Below are 23,721 nucleotides of genomic sequence, written 5' to 3'. Positions count from 1 at the left end.
AAATCAGAGTATGAACTACAAGCTGCCAATGGTACTCCAATTCGAACGTACGGACTAAAGAATTTGTGTCTTAATCTCGGGCTGCGAAGACAGTTTGACTGGAAATTCATTATCGCAGACGTGGATACACCAATAGTAGGTTCGGATTTCTTAGCATTTTTGGGCTTCTACTAGATTGCCGAAATAAACGCCTAGTCGATGGAAGAACTGGGTTACACACCGCATGTGTAACTCATACATCACACCAAGAGAGCGTTAAAATACTCATACACAAGGATCCGACAATTCAAAAACTACTATCAGAATTTCCAAATCAAATCAAACCATCCGACGCACTGCGTAAAACCCCTCCACAGCACAAGACATTCCATTATTACAACGCCAGGCCCACCTGTATCATGCCGTCCACGTCGTCTAGCACCAGACCGATACTAGATGGCCAAGGATGAATTCTAATCAATGCTGCAAAAAGGCACGTCGATCAAAAAGTCCTTGGTCTTCCCCATTACACCTGGTCAAAAAGAAAGATGGAGGGTGGCGACTATCGCGCACTTTATGCGAGGACAGTTCCAGATAGATATCCAGTCCGTCACATTCACGATTTCTCAACAAATCTCCAGGGATGTAATATATTTTCTGTTATAGATTTAGTGAAGGCATACAAGCAAATACCGGTAGAAGAAAAGGACGTACCAAAGACAGCAATATCAACGCCTTTTGGCCTGTTTGAGTTTCCATTCATGTCTTTCGGTCTCAGAAACGCTGGGCAGACCTTTCAGCGCTTCATAGACAAAGTTTTGATAGGATTAAATTTTTGTTTTGCTTACATAGATGATATTTATTTTTCCAGAAATAGACAAGAGCATCGAGTGCATTTACGAGCGATATTTGAACGCCTTTGCCACCATGAAAATGTAATAAATCAGATAAAAAGTACCTTTTGTATCCCGCAAATTCAGTTTTTAGGATACGAAATTTCCGCAACAGGAACCAAGCCACCATCTGACCGTATCGAAAATCTGGAGAATTTTCCTCGTCCAGAAACCGCAAAGTCCCTTAGACGATTTTTAGGTATGCTCAATTATTATCGCCGTTTTATACTAAACGCAGCTTCGAACCAAGCAATACTTCATGATGCAATATCATCTATCAAAGGCAATAAATCTATCTCCTGGACTCCAGAACTAAAAAAAGCATTTCAATCCTGCAAAGACAAACTTGCGGAAGGAACGCTACTCCAACATACAATTCATGGTGCTAAATTAGGATTATTTACATATGTTCCCAGCAGGCAGTGGGCGCCTGATTGCAAAAATTGGTTGAAAACAAACGGCAACCCCTAGCATACTTCTCTAAAAAGTTGACTCCACGTCAATCGATATGGCCAGCTTAATACAGAGAATTGCTTTCGGTATATCTTGCTGTGCAGCACTTCAGGCACATCCTTGAAACGCATCAATGCACAATATACACTGATCACAAACCATTAACTTTTGCATGCTCCCAACGCCATGAAAAACTTCCGCCAGTTCAATTAAATCATCTAAATTTTATTTCACAGTTTACAACAGATATAAAATACATCAGAGGCCAGAAAAATATCATAGCTGATACACTGTCACGAGTCGAAACCATTACAAAAGATAATTTACTTAATTTCCAAATCCTAGCACACAACCAGAAAGATGATGCAGAACTTAAACGCCTTTTGATGCAGGACGCCAAACTACAATTAGAAGAAATTCCAGTACCAGGCACAAACATAAAGTTGTTTTGCGACACGGCGAAGGCTTAGCCACGACCTTATATCCCGGCACTACTGCGGAGACAAATATTTAACTCATTACATGGTTTGAGTCACCCTGGGATACGAGCAATTTTGCGTCTTAATACTGCACGGTACGTATACAGAAAAACTGCCACGATTGGGCTAGAGCTTGACAAGATTGTCAATAGTCCAAAATAACACGGCGTGTTCATGCACCTCACGACACATTTCCCTTGCCAACAGCAAGATTTGCACATGTACACATCGATATAATTGGTCCTTTACCTCCTGTTAACTTCTATAAATATTGTTTGACAGCCATTGATCGATTTACCAAATGGCCAGAAGTATACCCACTACTAGGTCTGCAGAAGAAGTAGCGGTTGGATTTTTATTATGCTGGATATCCCGCTTCGGAGCTCCAGTCAAAATGACGACTGATCGAGGTACTCAATTTAAATCTGAATTATTTAGATCATTAAACAAGTTGACAGGTACCATTAGGATCAGGACTTGCAGCTATCATCCATGTTCCAACGGACTAATAGAGCGCTTCCATCGACAACTCAAGACTGCGATAATGTGTTACAAAGACAACACATGGTTGGAAGCACTTCCGCTAATTCTAGTAGGCATTCGAAACGCTTACAAACCTGATATCAAGACATCAGCCGCTGAAATGGTGTATGGTGAACCACTTCGCCTTCCTGGAGAATTTTTTGAATTATATAAAAATCCTCAAAATTTAAGACATCCGGCTGATCTACTCTCGAGACTTCGAGAACACGTAGCGCATCTTCAACCAAGTAAATCCAGTAATCACACAAACAATAAACCATTTATTTATCAGGACCTACAAACATGCACGAATATTTTCCTCCGCGACGATACTATCAGGAAGTCACTCCAAATCAAGGTCCATACGAAGTTCTTAAGAGAGATGATAAAACAGTAACCATACGAACACAGAGAGGCAGTACACGGATGTCCATCGATCGCATCAAACCAGCCTATATCATCGTAGATCCAGTAGACCAAACCATGGGAGTTATCTCCGAACAAATGTATATTACCCTGTTTTGGAAAGGACTACTATTTTTAGCGAAAAAAAGATGACGCTACTAAATATGTAAAACGTCAAAATTGATCGCTTAGATTTGCCATTCACCATTTTGATATAAAGTTTTTGGTTCGCATATGGTTTCGCATGTTGTTTCTGTAATTAATTGTATTCAAGTAAGCATTTAATATGGCAAAATGTAGCGCAATGTGAAATTTAATATGGCAAAAATGTAACGACAACTTGTGGTAACTCAGAAATAATATAAAAATGCACTTCTTCCGGCTTTATGAAGTGAACAAATTAAAAATGTCCAATTATATTTCACAGAATAGTTTTCATGTCTATAATTCACAGTGATATAAGAAGAGAAAGACAATCTGATATATGACCAGGAGAACACTTTGCAACTCCGGTGGAAAGGGTAATAATAATTCTGAATATTTTAATACTATTTTATTATTACGACTTGATATTATATTACAAACATGTTATGTTTATTAGATGTTCTTGGGAATTCAAATTGCAGCAGAATCTAGTGACTAAGGATAGGAGTGTCTTGATGCCGAGGGCATGTAAATGTATGACACATCCTTATATGTTGAGGGAGTTAAGAAGGATAGACAAACAAAGCAATAGAATAAGGTATAAATTGCAACAGAGTATAAAATGCTCAGAAATATTCTTAACATTCCAGCCGAAAGGACTGCTGCACAATCGAATCATAAGAAATTCAAGATATTGTAGAATGCAACTTATTAATGATAAAATAAATATCAAATGCAAAGTTAATGTTAAAGAAGCATGACTCATAAATGAATTTAATTCTTGGAATTTAGTTTTCTATCAATTTTGATATCAATATATATATTTATGTCTGTAGGATTTAACTTTTTAAATTTGTTCATTATTTGTCATTTCTTCTAATTATACTATTCCATTATCTTTAGTATATACTCTATATACTACATACTTAGATTCTATACTTTTTTCTTCTCTTTTAATATATTAATATTAGTCATTAAGAAATTAATATTAGTCAGTTCGTGTAAATTCATTATACTTATGAAAACTTTTACCTGTCTAGTTGTTATATATTATTGATCATTAAGTAATTCATATTGATCGTTACTTTTGGTTTAACATTTTATTGTAAATGCTTTTACACAATCTTAGTGTAGTTGCTATATATTATTGATCTTAAGTAATTCATATTGATCGTTATTTTTAAGTTTAACATTTTATTGTAAATGCTTCTACATAATCGCAGTGTGGTTGCTATATGTTATTGATCATTAAGTAATTCATATTGATCGTTATTTTAAGTTTAACATTTTATTGTAAATGCTTCTACATAATCTCTGTGTAGTTTGCTATATATTATTGATCATTAAGTAATTCATATTGATCGTTCCTTTTAAGTTTAACATTTTATTGTAAATGCTTCTACACAATCTCTATGTAGTTGCTAATATTATTGATCATTAAGTAATTCATATTGATCATTCCCTCTAAATTTAACATTTTATTGTAAATGCTTCTACACAATCTCTGTGTAGTTATATATTATTGATCATTAAGTAATTCATATTGATCGTTCCTTGTAAATTTATCATACCATTGTGAATACTTTTTTAGTTACTTATAATTGTAAAATTATAATACTTATTATTATGTATATATTGATTATTACATTTATAAAAATTTTAATTGTTATGTAAAAATGTTTGTAATATATATTTGAAAATATATTTTGTACTTCGTATGTTTTTTTTCTCATTTCCAATATAAGAAATTATTTAGGTTTTCTTATTTTGAATTACGTATGCAAACCATATCTAGAAATAATACCAGCGGTTGATTTATATACTGAACAAGTGCTGCCTTCTTCAGATGGCTAAAAATATTAAAATGGCGGTAATGTCAAATGGCCTCAGATAGCGATCTATTTATGTTTACTTATCTATGGACCAAACAATTATCACCAAAGCAGAGAACAACTATTTCACTCTAATTCATTCTGCCTAAGCAGAATTGGGATCGATATCGATCCTAGTTGCTACTGCTTGGGTGAAGCGACTAGGGCGGATGCAGAGCATATCATCATGGAGTGTAAACGTTAGGAAAAGGGCAGACAAAAACTAAACTATGGGAGGAAATAATCAAACAAAAAATCTCCCTTCCAATTAATTTTATAACAGTGCTGACAGATACAAGATTATATGGTGCTCTTTATACTTACATCAAATCTAATAATATAAAACTATAAATGAAACATACATAAAACAATGATATATACGTAAGACAAGACTTTAAGAGATAGTGTAGATATCATGTAATTTAGTATATGGCTAATGTACTAGTTTATAAAGCCAATAAATCATAAATAAAAAAAAACTATTTCACTCGATCAGGCCGAAAAGTTCATTTTCGAATTATATAACCATCTATTAGTATTAGTCAGTTCGTGTAAATTCATTATACTTATGAAAACTTTTACCTGTCTAGTTGTTATATATTATTGATCATTAAGTAATTCATATTGATCGTTACTTTTAAGTTTAACATTTTATTGTAAATGCTTTTACACAATCTTAGTGTAGTTGCTATATATTATTGATCTTAAAGTAATTCATATTGATCGTTATTTTAAGTTTAACATTTTATTGTAAATGCTTCTACATATCTATATAAGAGGTTTGACAACTGATGGCGTCACAAGTTTATGCCTCAACTTCAATTGTGTCACCGCTTGTGCGACACGCCAACGTTGCACCAGGTGGCACCACGATATACCCTTTAGACATCCCCATTCCTTGTTGCTGAGGGTATTTAACACATAGCGCAACACGGACTAATACTCTTAACTATTCAAGGACTCAACAACTACTGACCTGGGACCACGGACAGTAGCGAGCCTGAAGAAGACAATAATAAATTATAATTTCAATGTAAATATATCTAATATAATAAATAATATTATATCATAGTATTTGCGTTATTCAAGTAGAAATATATGTGGAAGATACCCACTCAATATACATATTCTAATTTTTATTTGTTTTTAGCCTCTGTTGAACATATTTTGAAAAAAGCGATCATCGTAGACGGGTAAATCAGCGACCTAGACAAGGCTTCGACTCAGGTATCTTCCCTAAAAAAGAAAACGAATATGTTTGATAAATTGGATTGGTTTCACTGTGGAAGATGTCAAAGCCTAGGAAGAAAAACTAGCTGAAGAAAAATCTGAAGAGATAGAAACTGATCTGGTGCAAAATATATGAAATTATTTAAAAAATGCAATTACTTTTAATCAAAGCATGTTTTTAATTTGAAGGCCGATTTTGTTATCAAGATTGGTGGGCGTGATCCCAAAGATCATATTGCCAATGCATTAAGCAGAATGTTTGCGGATAATTTGCATTTGCAAGGCAGAGGCACTGGCAGAGGGCTTTGAAAAAAGTAATCACAATAAATTTAAATAATGAATTAATATTATTTGAAATATTATAATTTGTTACTTTTTTAGTTTATTTTTGTGCAATAAATTTTATGTTGTTTAAAATATTTGTTGCTATTTTGTTTGTTATAAATATTGGCTACTGTTTTGTTGCTATTTTGTTATAAAATACTTGTTATTGTTTTGTTTAGTTCAAAATATTTGTTGCTAATTGTTTGTTACTGTTCTGTTTAGTACAAAATACTTGTTGCTATTTTGTTTGTTGTAAAATATTGGTTACTGTTTTGTTGCTATTTTGTTATAAAATACTTATTACTGTTTTGTTTTGTTCAAAATATTTGTTGCTATTTGTTTGTCATAAAATATTTGTTACTGTTTTGTTTAGTACAAAATATTTGTTTATTGTAAAACAAACTAAGAAAAAATTTTTTCTCAAAAATTTCCATAACTTTCAAGAAAAAAAAAAAATTCTATTATGTTTAATATCCTGTTCTGATAATCCACTCATTTATTTTTATCATTTTCATTTTGATCATATTATCCTATTTCTGTACATTATTATATTTTTTGCAATTAATTTATTATTTAAGAAAAATCTATTTTCTTTTCCTAAACATATTGTTTGCTTAAATCTCATCAAGATCATGTTTCTTGACAGATGTCCTGAAGATGAAACGTACCTAGTTCCGAAACGTCGACAGTAAATAAATAATTAAATAAAGAAACTGTTTATTAAAAACTTTTCTTGTTTTTTTATTACTTTTGGATTCTTGTTCGAAACTCTACAAAATATACACAAATCCAAGATTCTACCATTCATATTCATATTCATATATATATATATATATATATATATATATATATATATTAATTGTTTAATATGAACAAAACAGCACTCAGATTTGTTTAACACAACTTTATTTTATGATTACAGACGTTTCGAGACCATGGTGTGTCTCATCTTCAGTGTAATTTCAAAAACAGTTACTTATATACTACACATTCTTTAATAATTTATTTAAATTTCATTTAATTTTTGGTATACAAAAAACACCAACTATTCCTTGCAATGCTTGACACAGTACTAAAGAAACATACTCGTATAACACTTACAGAAATATTCTAAACAAATTTGAAGTACTTATATAGATGGAGACAGAGAGGGTATCATTATAATGTAAACAAAAGGAGTGCTATCGCATACAAAATCGATAAAAATGAAAAAACAAATTAATTTATTGAAAAGAATAAGATAAATGAAAAAATTTTATAAATTATTAATGATGTTTATATAAGTGTCATGTAAAATATTTGTGTCGGTTCTTAGATTTATGCTATTGTTAGTCCGTACTATTAACATTGATTCTGCCATGCTCCGTTTAAATAAGTCTTTCTCATGGAATAAAATTTGGGGATTGTCAAAATCAAACTTATGGTTGTTGATATTAGCATGATCCACAAGTGTACTTTTAAATTTTTTGTTATCTATTTTTTCACATTGTAATTCATGTTGCCTGAGTCTCTTTTCTAAGTTCTGGCAGGTCTGGCCAATATAAGAGCAATTACAATCCAAACAATTTACTTTATAAACTATATCTTTCTTTTTTGTTAATGGAGTTTCATCTTTAATTTGGAATATAAAAATTTTAATTGTTTTAATGGAGAAAAAGTAATACGAATATTGTGTTTTTTGAAAAGTCTTTTTGATAATTGGTTAAAATTATTGTCAAGATATGGAAAATTAATGGAAAAAGTTTTTTCAGGAACACTTGTTTTGCCAGGCTCTTCCGGTTTCTTATCAAAAGGTTCAAGTAATTTTGCGACTCTATTTTTAATAATTGGACAAATTAACTTATATGGAAAATTATTGCCAAGTAGGATCGTTTTAACTAATTTTATGTTTGTATCATAAAACAGGGGATCAGATAATAAAATAGCGTGATCTACAAGATTTAGAATGGTAGAAATTTTTATATTGAGAGGAACATGCGAATTAAAATTAATGTATCTCCCGGACCAACTATCTTTTCTGTACCAGTCTGTATAACATACACCGCCTCTATTAATGAGTTTTACGTCAAGAAAATGTAACGTCGAATCATTTTCAAGTTCCTGAGTGAATTGTAAAAAAGAATTGTATTCATTGAATTTGTTGAAAACATTATCTATATCTTTTTTATTAAGTAATATTAATGTGTCATCGACATATCTGAAATAGACCATAGGTTTGGAAGGTAAAGAATTTAAGACATGATTTTCCAAATCTTGTAATACTAAATCCGCCAAAACAGGACTTAATGGGCTGCCCATTGGACAACCTCTCTTCATCGTATAATATTTTTTATTAAAAGTGAAATATGATGCTTTTAAAAGTAATTCTATTCCTGAAATAAAAATTTCCATCGGTAAACAAGTGAATTCAACTATTTGTATCCATCTTTTCTTTATAGCTGTAATAATTAGATCATGCGGAAGATTATTAAATAAATTAATGACGTCAAGACTCATAAAGGAACAATCAGGAGGAATTACTTTATGTTTTATATGTTCTATTAACTGGAAAGAGTTATTTAAACGGTATGGAGAATCTATGGTGACATTCTTTAAAATATCTGAAAAATATTTTGCTAAAAAATAGTATGGCGAATCAATGTAGGAAACAATTGGTCTAAATGGGCAATTAGGTTTATGGATCTTTGGAAGGCAATAGAATTTTGGGGTTAAAGGATGTTGTACTTTTAACTTTAATGATATGGTATTATTAATATGTCCCTTTTTCTCTAATAAATTTATAAATTTAAAAACCTGTCTATGGTGATAGTTGTTCGGATCCGATGCCAATTCTTCATATAGAGATTCATCACTAAGAATTTTCTTTGCTTCTTTATCATATTCCTCTTTTAACAAAACCACTGAAATGTTTGAGTGAAACATTTCAGTGGTTTTGTTAAAAGAGGAATATGATAAAGAAGCAAAGAAAATTCTCAGTGATGAATCTCTATATGAAGAATTGGCATCGGATCCGAACAACTATCACCATAGACAGGTTTTTAAATTTATAAATTTATTAGAGAAAAAGGGACATATTAATAATACCATATCATTAAAGTTAAAAGTACAACATCCTTTAACCCCAAAATTCTATTGCCTTCCAAAGATCCATAAACCTAATTGCCCATTTAGACCAATTGTTTCCTACATTGATTCGCCATACTATTTTTTAGCAAAATATTTTTCAGATATTTTAAAGAATGTCACCATAGATTCTCCATACCGTTTAAATAACTCTTTCCAGTTAATAGAACATATAAAACATAAAGTAATTCCTCCTGATTGTTCCTTTATGAGTCTTGACGTCATTAATTTATTTAATAATCTTCCGCATGATCTAATTATTACAGCTATAAAGAAAAGATGGATACAAATAGTTGAATTCACTTGTTTACCGATGGAAATTTTTATTTCAGGAATAGAATTACTTTTAAAAGCATCATATTTCACTTTTAATAAAAAATATTATACGATGAAGAGAGGTTGTCCAATGGGCAGCCCATTAAGTCCTGTTTTGGCGGATTTAGTATTACAAGATTTGGAAAATCATGTCTTAAATTCTTTACCTTCCAAACCTATGGTCTATTTCAGATATGTCGATGACACATTAATATTACTTAATAAAAAAGATATAGATAATGTTTTCAACAAATTCAATGAATACAATTCTTTTTTACAATTCACTCAGGAACTTGAAAATGATTCGACGTTACATTTTCTTGACGTAAAACTCATTAATAGAGGCGGTGTATGTTATACAGACTGGTACAGAAAAGATAGTTGGTCCGGGAGATACATTAATTTTAATTCGCATGTTCCTCTCAATATAAAAATTTCTACCATTCTAAATCTTGTAGATCACGCTATTTTATTATCTGATCCCCTGTTTTATGATACAAACATAAAATTAGTTAAAACGATCCTACTTGGCAATAATTTTCCATATAAGTTAATTTGTCCAATTATTAAAAATAGAGTCGCAAAATTACTTGAACCTTTTGATAAGAAACCGGAAGAGCCTGGCAAAACAAGTGTTCCTGAAAAAACTTTTTCCATTAATTTTCCATATCTTGACAATAATTTTAACCAATTATCAAAAAGACTTTTCAAAAAACACAATATTCGTATTACTTTTTCTCCATTAAAACAATTAAAATTTTTATATTCCAAAATTAAAGATGAAACTCCATTAACAAAAAAGAAAGATATAGTTTATAAAGTAAATTGTTTGGATTGTAATTGCTCTTATATTGGCCAGACCTGCCAGAACTTAGAAAAGAGACTCAGGCAACATGAATTACAATGTGAAAAAATAGATAACAAAAAATTTAAAAGTACACTTGTGGATCATTCTAATATCAACAACCATAAGTTTGATTTTGACAATCCCCAAATTTTATTCCATGAGAAAGACTTATTTAAACGGAGCATGGCAGAATCAATGTTAATAGTACGGACTAACAATAGCATAAATCTAAGAACCGACACAAATATTTTACATGACACTTATATAAACATCATTAATAATTTATAAAATTTTTTCATTTATCTTATTCTTTTCAATAAATTAATTTGTTTTTTCATTTTTATCGATTTTGTATGCGATAGCACTCCTTTTGTTTACATTATAATGATACCCTCTCTGTCTCCATCTATATAAGTACTTCAAATTTGTTTAGAATATTTCTGTAAGTGTTATACGAGTATGTTTCTTTAGTACTGTGTCAAGCATTGCAAGGAATAGTTGGTGTTTTTTGTATACCAAAAATTAAATGAAATTTAAATAAATTATTAAAGAATGTGTAGTATATAAGTAACTGTTTTTGAAATTACACTGAAGATGAGACACACCATGGTCTCGAAACGTCTGTAATCATAAAATAAAGTTGTGTTAAACAAATCTGAGTGCTGTTTTGTTCATATTAAACAATTAATATTCGTTCCACTCATATCATAAAATTCTATAATATATATATATATATATATATATATATATATATATTAGGGTGATCCTTAAAATGGTCATTTCGAATTTCCTTGCTCCCAGGGATTCATCAAATGGTTCCAAATAGACAAAAAACAATTCTCTGAAAGTTTTAGCTCTTAATATTAACGTTTAGATAGAGCGCAATTCAATCAAACTTTGTATGCAAAGAGCATGGAATTTTTTTTGAAAATATAAAAAAAATGTTTTAGGTTCAACTTAGCGACAAATGAATGAGTTTTATTTATTTATTTGTTCGCTAAATTACATCTAAAAAACATCTTCAAAATTTTTGAAAACTTTTCCATGCTATTTCCATACAAAACTTTGATTGAATTGCGCTCTATCTAAACGTTAATATTAAGAGCTAAAACTTTCAGAGAATTGTTTTTTATCTATTTGGAACCATTTTATCCCCTAGGAGCAAGGAAATTCGAAAATGACCATATTAAGGACCACTCTCCCAAGGATATATATATATATATATCTTCAACCTCGGTACGGTCAACATCTAATTCTTGCTCTTTACTTTTTATTTATTTTTACCTGAATTTACCGTTAAATCTCGTTATTTTTGTAGTTCTTTATACCTGCGCGAGCGTTTTTCCACTACCTTAAGTTTATTTAATTTGTGATTTGTGAATTTATTTAAATGTTTTATATCTTTTTATTTTAATTTTTAAATAGTTAATTGCTCAATTTATTTAGTTTCTTTTTCTAGTTCACTTATTTCTTAATAAATATTTCAAAATGGTTGTTACACGGAGCTAGGTGCCAAGTCAGTCTTTAGATGCAAGTGTCTCAGTTTTGGACGACTCAATCGATTTCAATTCTAGTATTCTTTGTTTGACATTGTCTACATTTACAATATCTTGTTCACGAAAGAGATATTAGGCTTACAAAAGAATTGTCTGAGGTTAAGTTAGGGAACCAGAATCTTCAGCTCAGGATTACTGGTGTTAGTTCCGTATTAGGGAATATGAGCTCTTCAGGGTCAGTTTTCAAAGAGTCGTCCACATTTTCACGTTCTTTTTCAAAACTCTGTAGTGAGAGTTAAATTTGCGCTAAGAATTAAATCAGCGATAGAGAATGGCGAAATAAATAAAATAATTAAATATATTAACCAGGTATGTCTAGAATTTATTTTATGCGCAAATTCAAGAGCAAACAAACAAATAGAAATATTTTGGTATGTTACCAAAACACAAGAGTATTCGGAGAAAAGTTAACTTACAGTATCTTACAACTTGGAGCAGTTTTTATGATATCTTATATGTTATCGAATCTTGGCTTAAATACAGTACAACAGATGGAGAAATAATAAAACTTTTAAAATATATACATGTGGCAGAGATAGCATTGATGATAAGAGTGATAGGGGTAGAGGTGTAGAGGTGTATTTATAGCAGTAAAAAGATACGTAATGAATTTTAAGTTACCAAGTAGTATTCAGCAAAACGAATGTAACTGACTGATCTATGAAGAATTTGCCTCTCTAAACTGCCATCAACTGAACCATATCTCAAACTTCAATACTATGTTTCTATACCAGCAGATTTCTAATTCAACTGCGTGCCCGGCTACAAGGGTCTCGGCGAAGTTTTTATGTCGGTTCAGTATGTTCAGTGAGTGTTGTGAATTGTGCGTCGAAGCTACGATTCTAAGCGAGTTACAACAATTTAGTAATCCAGATGAGATGTTGCAGACCCCATTCAATCCATTTCACAGGAGAAATTAAAGCTGATGCAGTCTAATTTACAGGAGAAATTGGACCTGATGCAGCACAGTTTACAGGAGGAAAGACCTCACTCTTGATGATGACATTGAAATGAACCAATCTAGATCAACGGGCGATGAGGTTCTACAGTGCAAGGGACATCATTATGCGCACGAGTTGCCGCACATGACTAGTATTCAATATGCAACAAGAAAGCCCAAGAACAGGGAAAGACTAATATTATTCAATAATTATACGTATTCACGGAAAACGACATAGAATATTAGATCTTATTGAATAATAACGAAAGGTAATAATATAATAGAAATATCAAGAAATTATAACAACCCACGTGTACGTGTACTATGAATACCATACATATGGAATGGTCCAAAAGGACCTAAAATTGTTTGTTCCAGTTATTGCCTTCAAACATAGTAATTATCCTAAATAATTTACAAGCATTCACCACTCGACAAAGTAGTCAATGCTCAGCTCCAGCCACAGTTTATGTTATAAGATTATTATTTCAATATTTTGTAATTTTATTTTGTTAATATTCTATTCATTATTTAATTTAGATTTTTGTTTCTAGATTTAATTTTTTTGCTCTTTACTCAAAGAGCAAGAATGGTAAGTTTAAAACTGCTTTCACGATTCAATGCTCCCATTTTCATTTTAAACGTATGTCATATGGTTTAAAAAATGCCCGAGCAACATTTCAACGGTTGATGAATTCTGTCTTGTTTGGGTTGCAAGGAATAAAATGTTTCGTCTACTTAAACGATATTGTTATTTACTCAAATACTCTTGAGAAACATTTTTAAAGAAAAAGTGGCATAAAGCCCGATAATTCAAAAATTGATAGTCATAAATTTTCCTCTTCCGAAATCGCCAAAGGAATTAAAATAATTTCTTGGATTAGCAGGTTACTATCGAAGGTTCATCGAAAACTTTTCCAAGATTTCGAGACCTTTGAGCGAACTTCTGAAAAATTATTAAATATTCATAGTTTTACGATACCCGAATTTCCAACAGACTTTCGATGTAACAACTGACGCCTCTGGTATTGGCGCGGATTTATCACAAGGGGACATTGGTGAGGATTAGTCTGTTGCGTTTGCTAGCAGAACGTTAAACAAGGAAAAACTATTTCACTGTAGGAAAACTATTTCACTGTCGAAAAAGAATTATTAGCTGTTGTTTGAGCAGTGCGTCAGATTTGTTTAGAAAACACGTTATTTTGTATAGATTCGCCTAAGAACTTTAGTGGTAATAATACATTTTTCAATAATTTTAAGATAAAATTTAACCATATTAATGAACTAGTTACTCAACGTAGAGAAGTAGGAGATGTAGCGTATATTAAGTTTAATGATAGATATTATGTTTTTTATTTAATAACCAAATTAAGAGAACCAGATTTAGCCACTTACGAAATTTTATTTAAATTGCGAGAGCTATGTTTATTAGAGTTAGATTTAAAAGCTCTGGCCTTACCTTTAAAATAAATGGAGGATAGGCTAGAGCAAAGCGAGATTAGATCTATGTGGATAAATATGTTTTAATTTAAATTTCGCGCTTCTATTTGTATGGCCTCCCCACTACCGGGCGAAGCGTCGATCATCTTGCGCTAGGTTTAGAGTTTAGACTATGCTTTTGTACAAGATATACGCTCTCTTCTATAGAAACAACCTAACCTGTAACATCGTGTATATTGAGTGATCTCTAATTATCTATTAAATTCCACTGTGCATAGTGTTTGTTTAACTTTTGTACCATAAGTTTTGGTCCTTCACACGGATTTTAAGAAAAAACCATCATTGAAATTTGGTATAAAAGAATGTCGAATTTGCTGGTAATTTGGTGTTGAAGCCGAGTGGAATATCGAAACGTGAAACTATTCACAATAATCAAAGGTATCAATATCACTCAATCACGTCAGGAGAAAAGCAATTATCGTTGATCTGAGTGGATGGACTCAGATTCAATTTGAAAGGAGGTTACATACAAGAGGTACTAATATTTGCCATCGCTGTCGCTCGTGTTATGGGGTCATCTGAGAGCATCAAGATCTTACATTACTTGATGTTATCCTGTCCAGACCGTGAAACACCAGGCACAAGAAGCAGTATAGAGGTCAAGGCACCACGTGTTGTGAGGTTAGGATATTCATTACATACACATCAAGGTTTGGAGCAACGGAGTCTGTATCATCTACGAGATCTACGATTATCGGATGTTATCCTTCCCGAGGTTATGTACTAGCATTAAATTAATTATAATTAGTTGTTACTGATCACCATTGGATACTTGTTAATGTCATAGGGTGATTCAGTGAATTCAGGCACTTAATGCACAATTCTTAGCTTATTATTTGCTTTGGCGGAATTGGATTGCAAATTATACTTTTATACTATATTTACTTAGTTATATACTATTAATTTAGCAGACTACATTGAGTATTTGGAAGTCATCTGCTTTTAACTTATTGAGATAGCTTACATATACTGAAACATGGCTGATATAGGTTCTTTAATTGTGAAACATAACACTGTAAAGGCTCATTTTGATACTATATTTGAATTTGTAGCTTCGGGTCAGAATGATAGTAACATTGAGGCATTAAAAAGAAGGAAACAACATTTAGTAGAACTATGTCATCAGTGGGAGACTAATTATATAGAGTTAGAGGTGGCCCAACCTGGGGAGTTTTCGAAAGAATACGAGTATTCTGATAGGCATTTGGATGTCGCAATTGGATGCTCTCACAAATAATGGTACCCCCTCACCTCCTAAGGCTGTAGATAGTCATTCTGTGTTAGATGTAAAGCTACCTGATATCACCTTACCAAAATTTAATGGTGATTATAGTGAGTGGACACAGTTTATAGATTTATATAATTCATTCATTCACAGTAATACCAAATTACCTCCTGTGACTAAGTTGCACTATTTAAAGGGAGCTCTGTTATCATCTGCTGCAAAATTAATTTCATCACTAAACTTAAGTAATGAAAATTACATGGTCGCCTATGATCTTTTATGCAAAACGTATGATAATAAATATTTAATTCTGAATTCACTTTTGCAGCAGATTGATAACATAGCTCAAGTACACAGATGTACGCATGAATTCTTAGGCAATTTCTTGTGCAGCGCTAGGCAGCAGGTACATGCTCTTTTGGCAGCGTATGATCCAACAAAATACTGGGATCTCATCCTGTTGTATATGTTAAACAAGAAGGTGGATAGCAGCACTAGAATGGCGTGGAATTTAGCTAGGAATGGGAATGTGCTTCCAACGGTCAGTGAATTTTTTTCGTTTTTAGAATCAAGAGTATGTGCGTTGGAAAACTCTTTTAAATTAGAAAATAAGGCTAGTCAGGAAAGCATTAGTAACATAAGATATTTTTAATTTTGATGTAAGTTATTTGTCTGGACTGTCTATATCCGCGTCGATGATTTTATTTATGGGTCTGCAAAATGCCTTCAGATAATTTCAAGGAATCATCCTTCTCGGATATATTAAGTCCAAGAAATCATCCCCCGTAGATGTACAAATTAATGTAACCCGCCTCTTACGGCGGGGCTAATATTGTTAATTTTTATTTTAATAATTTTTATTCAGTATAAGTTCAGAGCTCAGCATAGACACACTAACTATCTGATGCCATTATATTCACCATATTCTTTTTATAATAAATATATTAATATCAAACGTCGCCTTTTACTTAAATAATCACCGATCACACCAGTAGTTAAATTATTGAACAAATTTAAAAGTGTAATGGTTAGGAGAAGTAAAACGACAACACCCAGTTAGACGTCGAAGTAATTTTTAAGCTTCGCGCCTTAACATTTTGTCCAAACGAACCGGATATTTATCATATGGACTTTTATAACTTTCCAAAGGACACAAATAAATAATATTAATAATTTTAAGTGATCTTTTGGACGTTCAAGTAAATTAATCAACCAGCAATATACAGTCCGCTAAAATATCAAAGTAAATTATTAAATTAAAATCAAATCTATAGTGCAAGTGATTAAATTTAATAATATTACAAATTTCAAGTGAATAGTTTATAAAATCACAAATAAAATTAATAATTTCAAGTGAGTTATTATTAAATTAAGATCAAATTAATAGACTGAGAATGATTAAATTTAATAATACCACAAATAAATGAATAAAATTCAGTGATTAAATTTAATAAAATCACAAATCAAATTACTAAATTCAAAAGAATAATAGTATTTCCATTTTAAAATTTGATTAATAATAAATCAAATTATTAAATAAAATAAATAAGTTAAACAACAAGTGTTAACACCGTGAGGACGGAGCAACCAAACGAAATAGCTGAGATTCTACGCAGGCAACGACGAAGGCCCAGCGGGACAGCAAGAAAGGTCAGTTCAAGTACATCCCTAAATTATTCCTTTATTACCTAAATACATCCTTTTTATATATGCTGTTTTGATCTGTGCAAAAATGGATTCGCAAAAAGCATTAAAAACTAAAAGAAAATTTTAGAGATGAACGAAATTAGAAAATCATTGCCAAAAGTTACTAGAGTTGCCGATGTCTGAATTAAATAGTAGTGATCTCAGTAATCGTTTAGATGAATTAAATACTTTAAATAAAGATTATGAAAACGTAATTATTAATTTAGTTATTATCAATAAGGACTAGGAGGAGTCGAATAAGTTATGTGAGATCGATCTCTCCGAAGTCATTGATACTTGTGATCGATTAAAAGAAATGTTATATTCTATAATCAATAAAATGCCTACTATCAAATTTCATAAACTCACATCTTCAAATAGCGATAGGGATACAATATCACATGGAATCTCAAACACCTTGCAATGTGTATTATGTCAAAAGGCTCATTCTTCATATAATTGTGAAGATTTTCGAAAATTAACAGTCAAAGAAAGAATATCGCAAGCCCAGCGATTAAGAGTCTGTACCAATTGCTTAAAACAAATCACCATTGCAATAATTGTCAATTTTCATGTCGTTACGGAGTTTGCCAGAAAAAACATAATACACACATACATTGCATTTTAAAGAGCCAGCAAAAAATCTATCAATTAGAACATCTTTTTTAATAATGAAAGTAACCAAAATGAAACCTTATTAACTCTAGAAAGACGGACGCAGTCATTTTGACTGTTTTCCATTTTCAAACATAAAAATAACTATGTATTTGAAGTCGCAGCTTCGTGAAATTTTTTGACTTTTTATACAACATATAAATGCGTAGATAAATCGTATTATTTGCCTTATCTCACTTTTATTTTCAATATTCTTACATGTTATGCCTGCATGGACGGAAAACAGTCATTTTGACTGCTATAGAAATTTTACATTACAAACGGCTTTGTTATTGTATTGCAAATCGTTATCTCGCGTGCATTCATCTCCAATATGCGATAATGCATTTGTTTATATAAATAACCGAATTTTGGTAAGTATTGACATTAGACCGGTCTTTTTCACGTAGTAACTTTCAGTATAACGCGTTGTTCAGTTGATTTTTTAGAACTTATAAATAAAATGTCGAAGAGAAGTGAATTATTGTAAAAGCTAACAACATAAGTGAAGAATGTTCCGACATAGAATCAAATGCAGAAAATTGGGCACAATCATCTGAAGATGAATCGGATTATATTCCACGTGAATCATCTAATTCTGAGGGTAGCGATGAAGGTGATCACTATTGATGAAAATGAAAGTGCCATCAGTGTATGCAGGAGGGTGCTAAGTGGCTCATAAACTAATGAAAGAATTCAAGAAACAAAAACCTCTCTCGATGGTACTGTATGGACCAAAATTGCCGAAGGTGGTACTCCAGGAAGGTCATCATCTGTGTTTTCAAGGGTGTGAAAGGGCCAACGAGCTTTTCAAAAAGAATATTATTACAGGTGATCTTGTCAGTGCATTTTCGTTGATAATAGATAATTATATTATCAAACACATAAAACAGTGCACAGAAGAAGAGGGCAGTCAATTTTGGGGTACAATTGGACAACATCGTTACCGGAAATACGTGCATTTATTGGAATTTTATATGATCGTGGGGCCTATGAGGCAAAAAATTTGAAATTGACTTACTTATGGTCAGCAAAGAAGGCATGACAGATCAAAGGTAAAGAAAATATACGGTGAAATCCAGTTCACGTAGATGACCCCTGCAAATATTTTTCAATATTTTGGATTTGGCTGCGATAAATTCCTGGATTCTTTACAAAGAAGCGACAGGAATAAAAATCCAAAGAAAACAAATCCTTAGAGAACAGTTTTTTGTTTGAATTGGCAGAACAGCTTTCCGCGGACTACAGGACATCAACACAAAAAAAATCAAAGGAAAATGATGACCCACAGACATCATGCAAATACCAGTAGTAATAAAAAAAAATTTTGCCAAATAAGACTTTGTAATAATAATAAAACTAATAATACGTGTCAAAGTTGCAACAAACATGTTTGCGGAAAATGTACTCATAAAAAAGATCTCAAATTATATTTGCATGATTGAAAAATAATGAACTTTTTTTTCAGATGTACTATTTTTTATTTTTAGCACTCATAGATAATTTGTATAAATGTAAATAGTACATGAAATAATAAAAATTAATTTTTTTTTTTTTTTTTTTTTTTTTTTTTTTTCTTTTCTTTATTTGGCCTCTAATAACAATACAGCCACATACAATATTATTTAACATAATTTATATATTTATACCACTTAATCTAATAAAATTAACCAAAATACTATAGCACTTTACACTTCTTAATATTGTAAGTAAATTAACTGGTTTGTCTATGCAATTGCACTCATGCAGCTTATGCAACATATCTTGTCTGTTTTTTTCAAATAGGCCACACTCCAATATTAAATGTTCACCACTTCCAACTGCTTTACCACACCTACATGCATTCGAAGCTGCAACACCTATCCGATGCAGGTGTGATGGAAAGCTTCCATGGTTTAATCTTAACCTCGTTAATGTTACTAAGGTTCTTCTATCCTCGAATTTGAAACTTTTGCCACATTCTGCTTCCCACTGCTGGATTGCATATTCTATAATATGCCCCTCTAGTCTCATTTGGATCGATCCATACTTTTTGCCACTCTTTAAAATTTCTATTTTACACCGTTTCACATAATCCTTGTATGTTGCTACGTGCATAATAGATCCATTTTTTGTTGCTTGTTTTGCTAATTTATCAGCTATTTCATTTCCTTTGATTCCTGAGTGAGCCTTAATCCATATTATTTTAATGGTATACCCTATTCTCATCAGCCTATTAATATCGTACCACACTTCATAGAACAATATATCTGATGTCTGAGTTTTGTTGTATAAATTTTGTAGAGTTTCTATACTACTTTTACTGTCGGTGAATATAACTGTCTTCATTATTTTGTGCCTTTGAATTAACTCTATTGCCTTTTTAATAGCAAAAATTTCCGCAGTAAAAATTGAAGCAAAATCAGGCAGTTTATATCCCAACTTAATGTTCAAATTTTCCAAATATATTGCACAACCCACTTTCTGATCAAGCTTAGATCCATCCGTGTAAATTACATTGTAATCTCTTATTTTTGTCATGTTTATATTAAAAATATCATCAGAAATGCTATATATATCCAGATAAAGTGTATTATAATATGGGTGTTTTGTATAATTGATACCTTCCTCTCTTATTTTATTTACATACAAATAGCTATTAACTAGGCATGGTTTTTTTCGCTTTTTCCAATACTTATATATTGTAGTGTCTATTGAAATTTTACCTACTTTTTCTATAATTTGATTATCCTGTATTATTATTTTTTTAAGTATAAATTTGTCACAAATGAACTGTCGTCTTAGGTATAAAGGCATCTCCCCACTTTCCACCAAAAGGGCATTAGTGGGAGTGGATCGCATAGCCCCCATACAAATTCTCAAACAGTTATATTGAGCTTTGTCCAATACCCTACAGTAAATCGAATTATTAAATACAATACATCCATAATCAAAAATGGGTCTTATTAGTGTTTTATAAAGATTCAAGGACGCAATAGGGTGTGATCCCCACCATGTACCATTCGTCATTCTCAAAATATTTATTCTTTTTTCTACTCTTTTAAGCACATAATCCATGTGTTGTTTGAAAGATAACTTTTGATCAAATATAACCCCTAAGAATTTGTTATATTTTTGTACTTTAATGATGTGATATTTACTATTTATCTTATCCACATGATTAATATTTCTGTGTCTTGTATAAATACCAATTGAACTTTTATTATCTGATAATTCCAGACCTTTCTCTTCCAGCCACACATGAAAGCGATCAATATTCTTACTCATTACCTCACAAGCTTCTTGCAGGCTTGCTTTTTCTACGTAAATAACCACATCGTCCGCATACTGCAAAATTTTTGTTTCTGGCTCCAAGATCCCTTCTATATCTCTTACGTATATCGCATATAATAAAGGGCTTAAAATACCTCCTTGTGGTAATCCTTTATATATTTTTTCTTGGTCCAATTATTTTACCATTTATCCTAAAATATACTTCCCTTTCAAAGATATTATTAGTAACTGCCCTAATAAAATTACATGGTAATCCGATCTTTGACATAGTTTCTGATAATGTTTTAGGTAAAACATTATCGTATGCACCCTTGATGTCACTAAAAAGTGCCACAACATACTTATTTTTCGTAAAGGATATATGTAAGTCACTAATAAAATTACTTAAACTATCCTGTGTTCCCATACCCTTCCTAAAGCCAAATTGACTTTTTGGTAGTATTCCATATTTTTCACTCCACCACTCCAGTCTTCTTTTAATCATTCTGTCCTTAACCTTTGAAACACAGGATGCAAGAGAAATCGGTCTATACGTGGAGATCTCATTCGCATCTTTATTAGGTTTTTTGATTAAAATTGTAATATACTTATTCCAGGCCCCAATTACTTCCGGATTTGTCCATACTTTATTCAACAATTTTAGTAAAATCTCTTTTGCCACCATTGGCAAGTTTATGAGCATAGAATAAAATATTCCATCCATACCTGGTGCGGTATCGGTACCTTTAATTAAAGCAATTTCTAATTCCCACAATGTAAAAGGTTTCACTAATAGGAATGTTTCGCGTCCAAAAACTTTTTATCCACATTGAAATAATCATTTCTAACACTAGATGGAGCATAAGTATCAATAATATTATCAATCATCTTGGGTTAACGTTTTCTTGTAAATTTTCAGGTTCTATATATTTTTTCAAACATTTAATTGTTCTAAATACTTCCCTGGTAGACGTATTTGGTTTGATATTATTTGTATATTCATGCCAACTCTTCTTTCTTCTGAATATCGTTCTGATTTCAGCATTAATGTTTTTACATATTAAATAATTATGGTAGTTAGATTTCTGCCTATAATTTTTTTCTGCGTCCCTTCTTTTCCTAATAAGTTCGTCGCACTCATTATCCCACCAAATAGGTTTAAAGTGTTTGATATTGGAACATATTCTCTTTTTTGGTATACTTTTCTCCGCTGCAATATTGATTATGTTCATAAATTCTGTATAAGCAACAACCGGGTCATTTACTTCAAAATCATTTGAGTAATACTCAATTACTTTTTGATATTTTGTCCAGTCGGCAGCTTTGCAATTCCAATATTCCCTAGTTCTATTTATAATAGGTGATTCTCTTAGTTGCATCATTATTGGATAATGATCAGATCCAAGAGAATTTTTCCTGACATTCCATACAATTTTATGTGCCACCTCGTGAGTACACAATGTAATGTCTACCACTGTCGAACTATTCTTAAAATTCAAAGTCGGATTCCCGTCATTTAATATAATTAAATTGTTGTCATTAATAACTTCCAATAAGTTATTGCCAATCTTATCATTCCAATTACACCCCCATGCCATATGATGTGCATTAAAGTCACCACAAATTATGTAAGGTTTGGATATCTGACTTAATAAATCATTCCATTGACTAACAGAAATATTATAGTTAGGTACAATATATACCGAAATTATAGATAGTTGATGTTTTCCTGCACAAATTCTATACCAGATATTTGGAATTTATTTATATCAATTGTTCCCGTATTAAAAGCTAATACTTTGTTTATAATTATTTCATTCTTAACTAGAATTGCAGTACCACCATACCCATCTTTTCTGTCACTGCGCACAGTCTTATATCCCCTGAGCGAAATTTCCTATCACTCTTCAACCATGTTTCTGAAAATGTAGCAATATGTACTTTGTTTTCAAATAAGAAATGCTCAATACTACTTTTGTTATGTATCAAAGACCTACAGTTGAATTGTAGAATATTTGTTACCATAAAAAAATTGTAATTGTGATTGTATATTTTCTTTTGCACATTTTCCATGCGCTCATTAACCTTAATTTCTCCTATTGTTGTCCACATCTCCTTCACTACCTATTCTATTCATTACCTCTCTTAACATTTTGTTGATGTCTTTATTATTAGGTTTGTAGTGTTTTTAAACTAGTTTGATAAATAAAATTCAAAATTCAATCGGTATGTTCTTCATTGACGTTCTTTATGTATCTACTTCTTTCTCTTTCTTTGTTATCAACTTCATTCCTAGTGGATACTCGATATTTTTCTCTAAAAC

The 23,721-nt window shown here is 31.4% G+C and overlaps 2 protein-coding genes across 2 annotated transcripts; one reads left to right on the top strand and one right to left on the bottom strand.

The window, feature by feature from the left end:
- The first annotated feature begins 15,789 nt into the window (after window positions 1-15,789).
- Window positions 15,790-16,458, top strand: LOC113381242. Its single transcript, XM_026620205.1, has one exon. It carries the CDS (start codon window positions 15,790-15,792, stop codon window positions 16,456-16,458), a length of 669 nt encoding a protein of 222 aa, XP_026475990.1.
- A 2,384-nt stretch (window positions 16,459-18,842) lies between these two features.
- LOC113381241 lies at window positions 18,843-20,666 on the bottom strand. Its single transcript, XM_026620203.1, has 2 exons — window positions 19,985-20,666; window positions 18,843-18,952 (listed from the first exon to the last, which is right to left on the bottom strand). The coding sequence occupies exons 1-2, from the start codon at window positions 20,664-20,666 to the stop codon at window positions 18,843-18,845; spliced, it is 792 nt and encodes a 263-aa protein (XP_026475988.1).
- Between the last annotated feature and the right edge of the window lie 3,055 nt (window positions 20,667-23,721).

The sequence above is a fragment of the Ctenocephalides felis genome, unplaced genomic scaffold (assembly GCF_003426905.1).
Source record: "Ctenocephalides felis isolate EL2017-DRISC unplaced genomic scaffold, ASM342690v1 CF-g0.4_SCAFFOLD_02723, whole genome shotgun sequence".
Lineage (NCBI taxonomy): Eukaryota > Metazoa > Arthropoda > Insecta > Siphonaptera > Pulicidae > Ctenocephalides > Ctenocephalides felis.
Note: the sequence above shows the minus strand (reverse complement) of the source record. Positions and strands in the feature narration are given on the sequence as shown.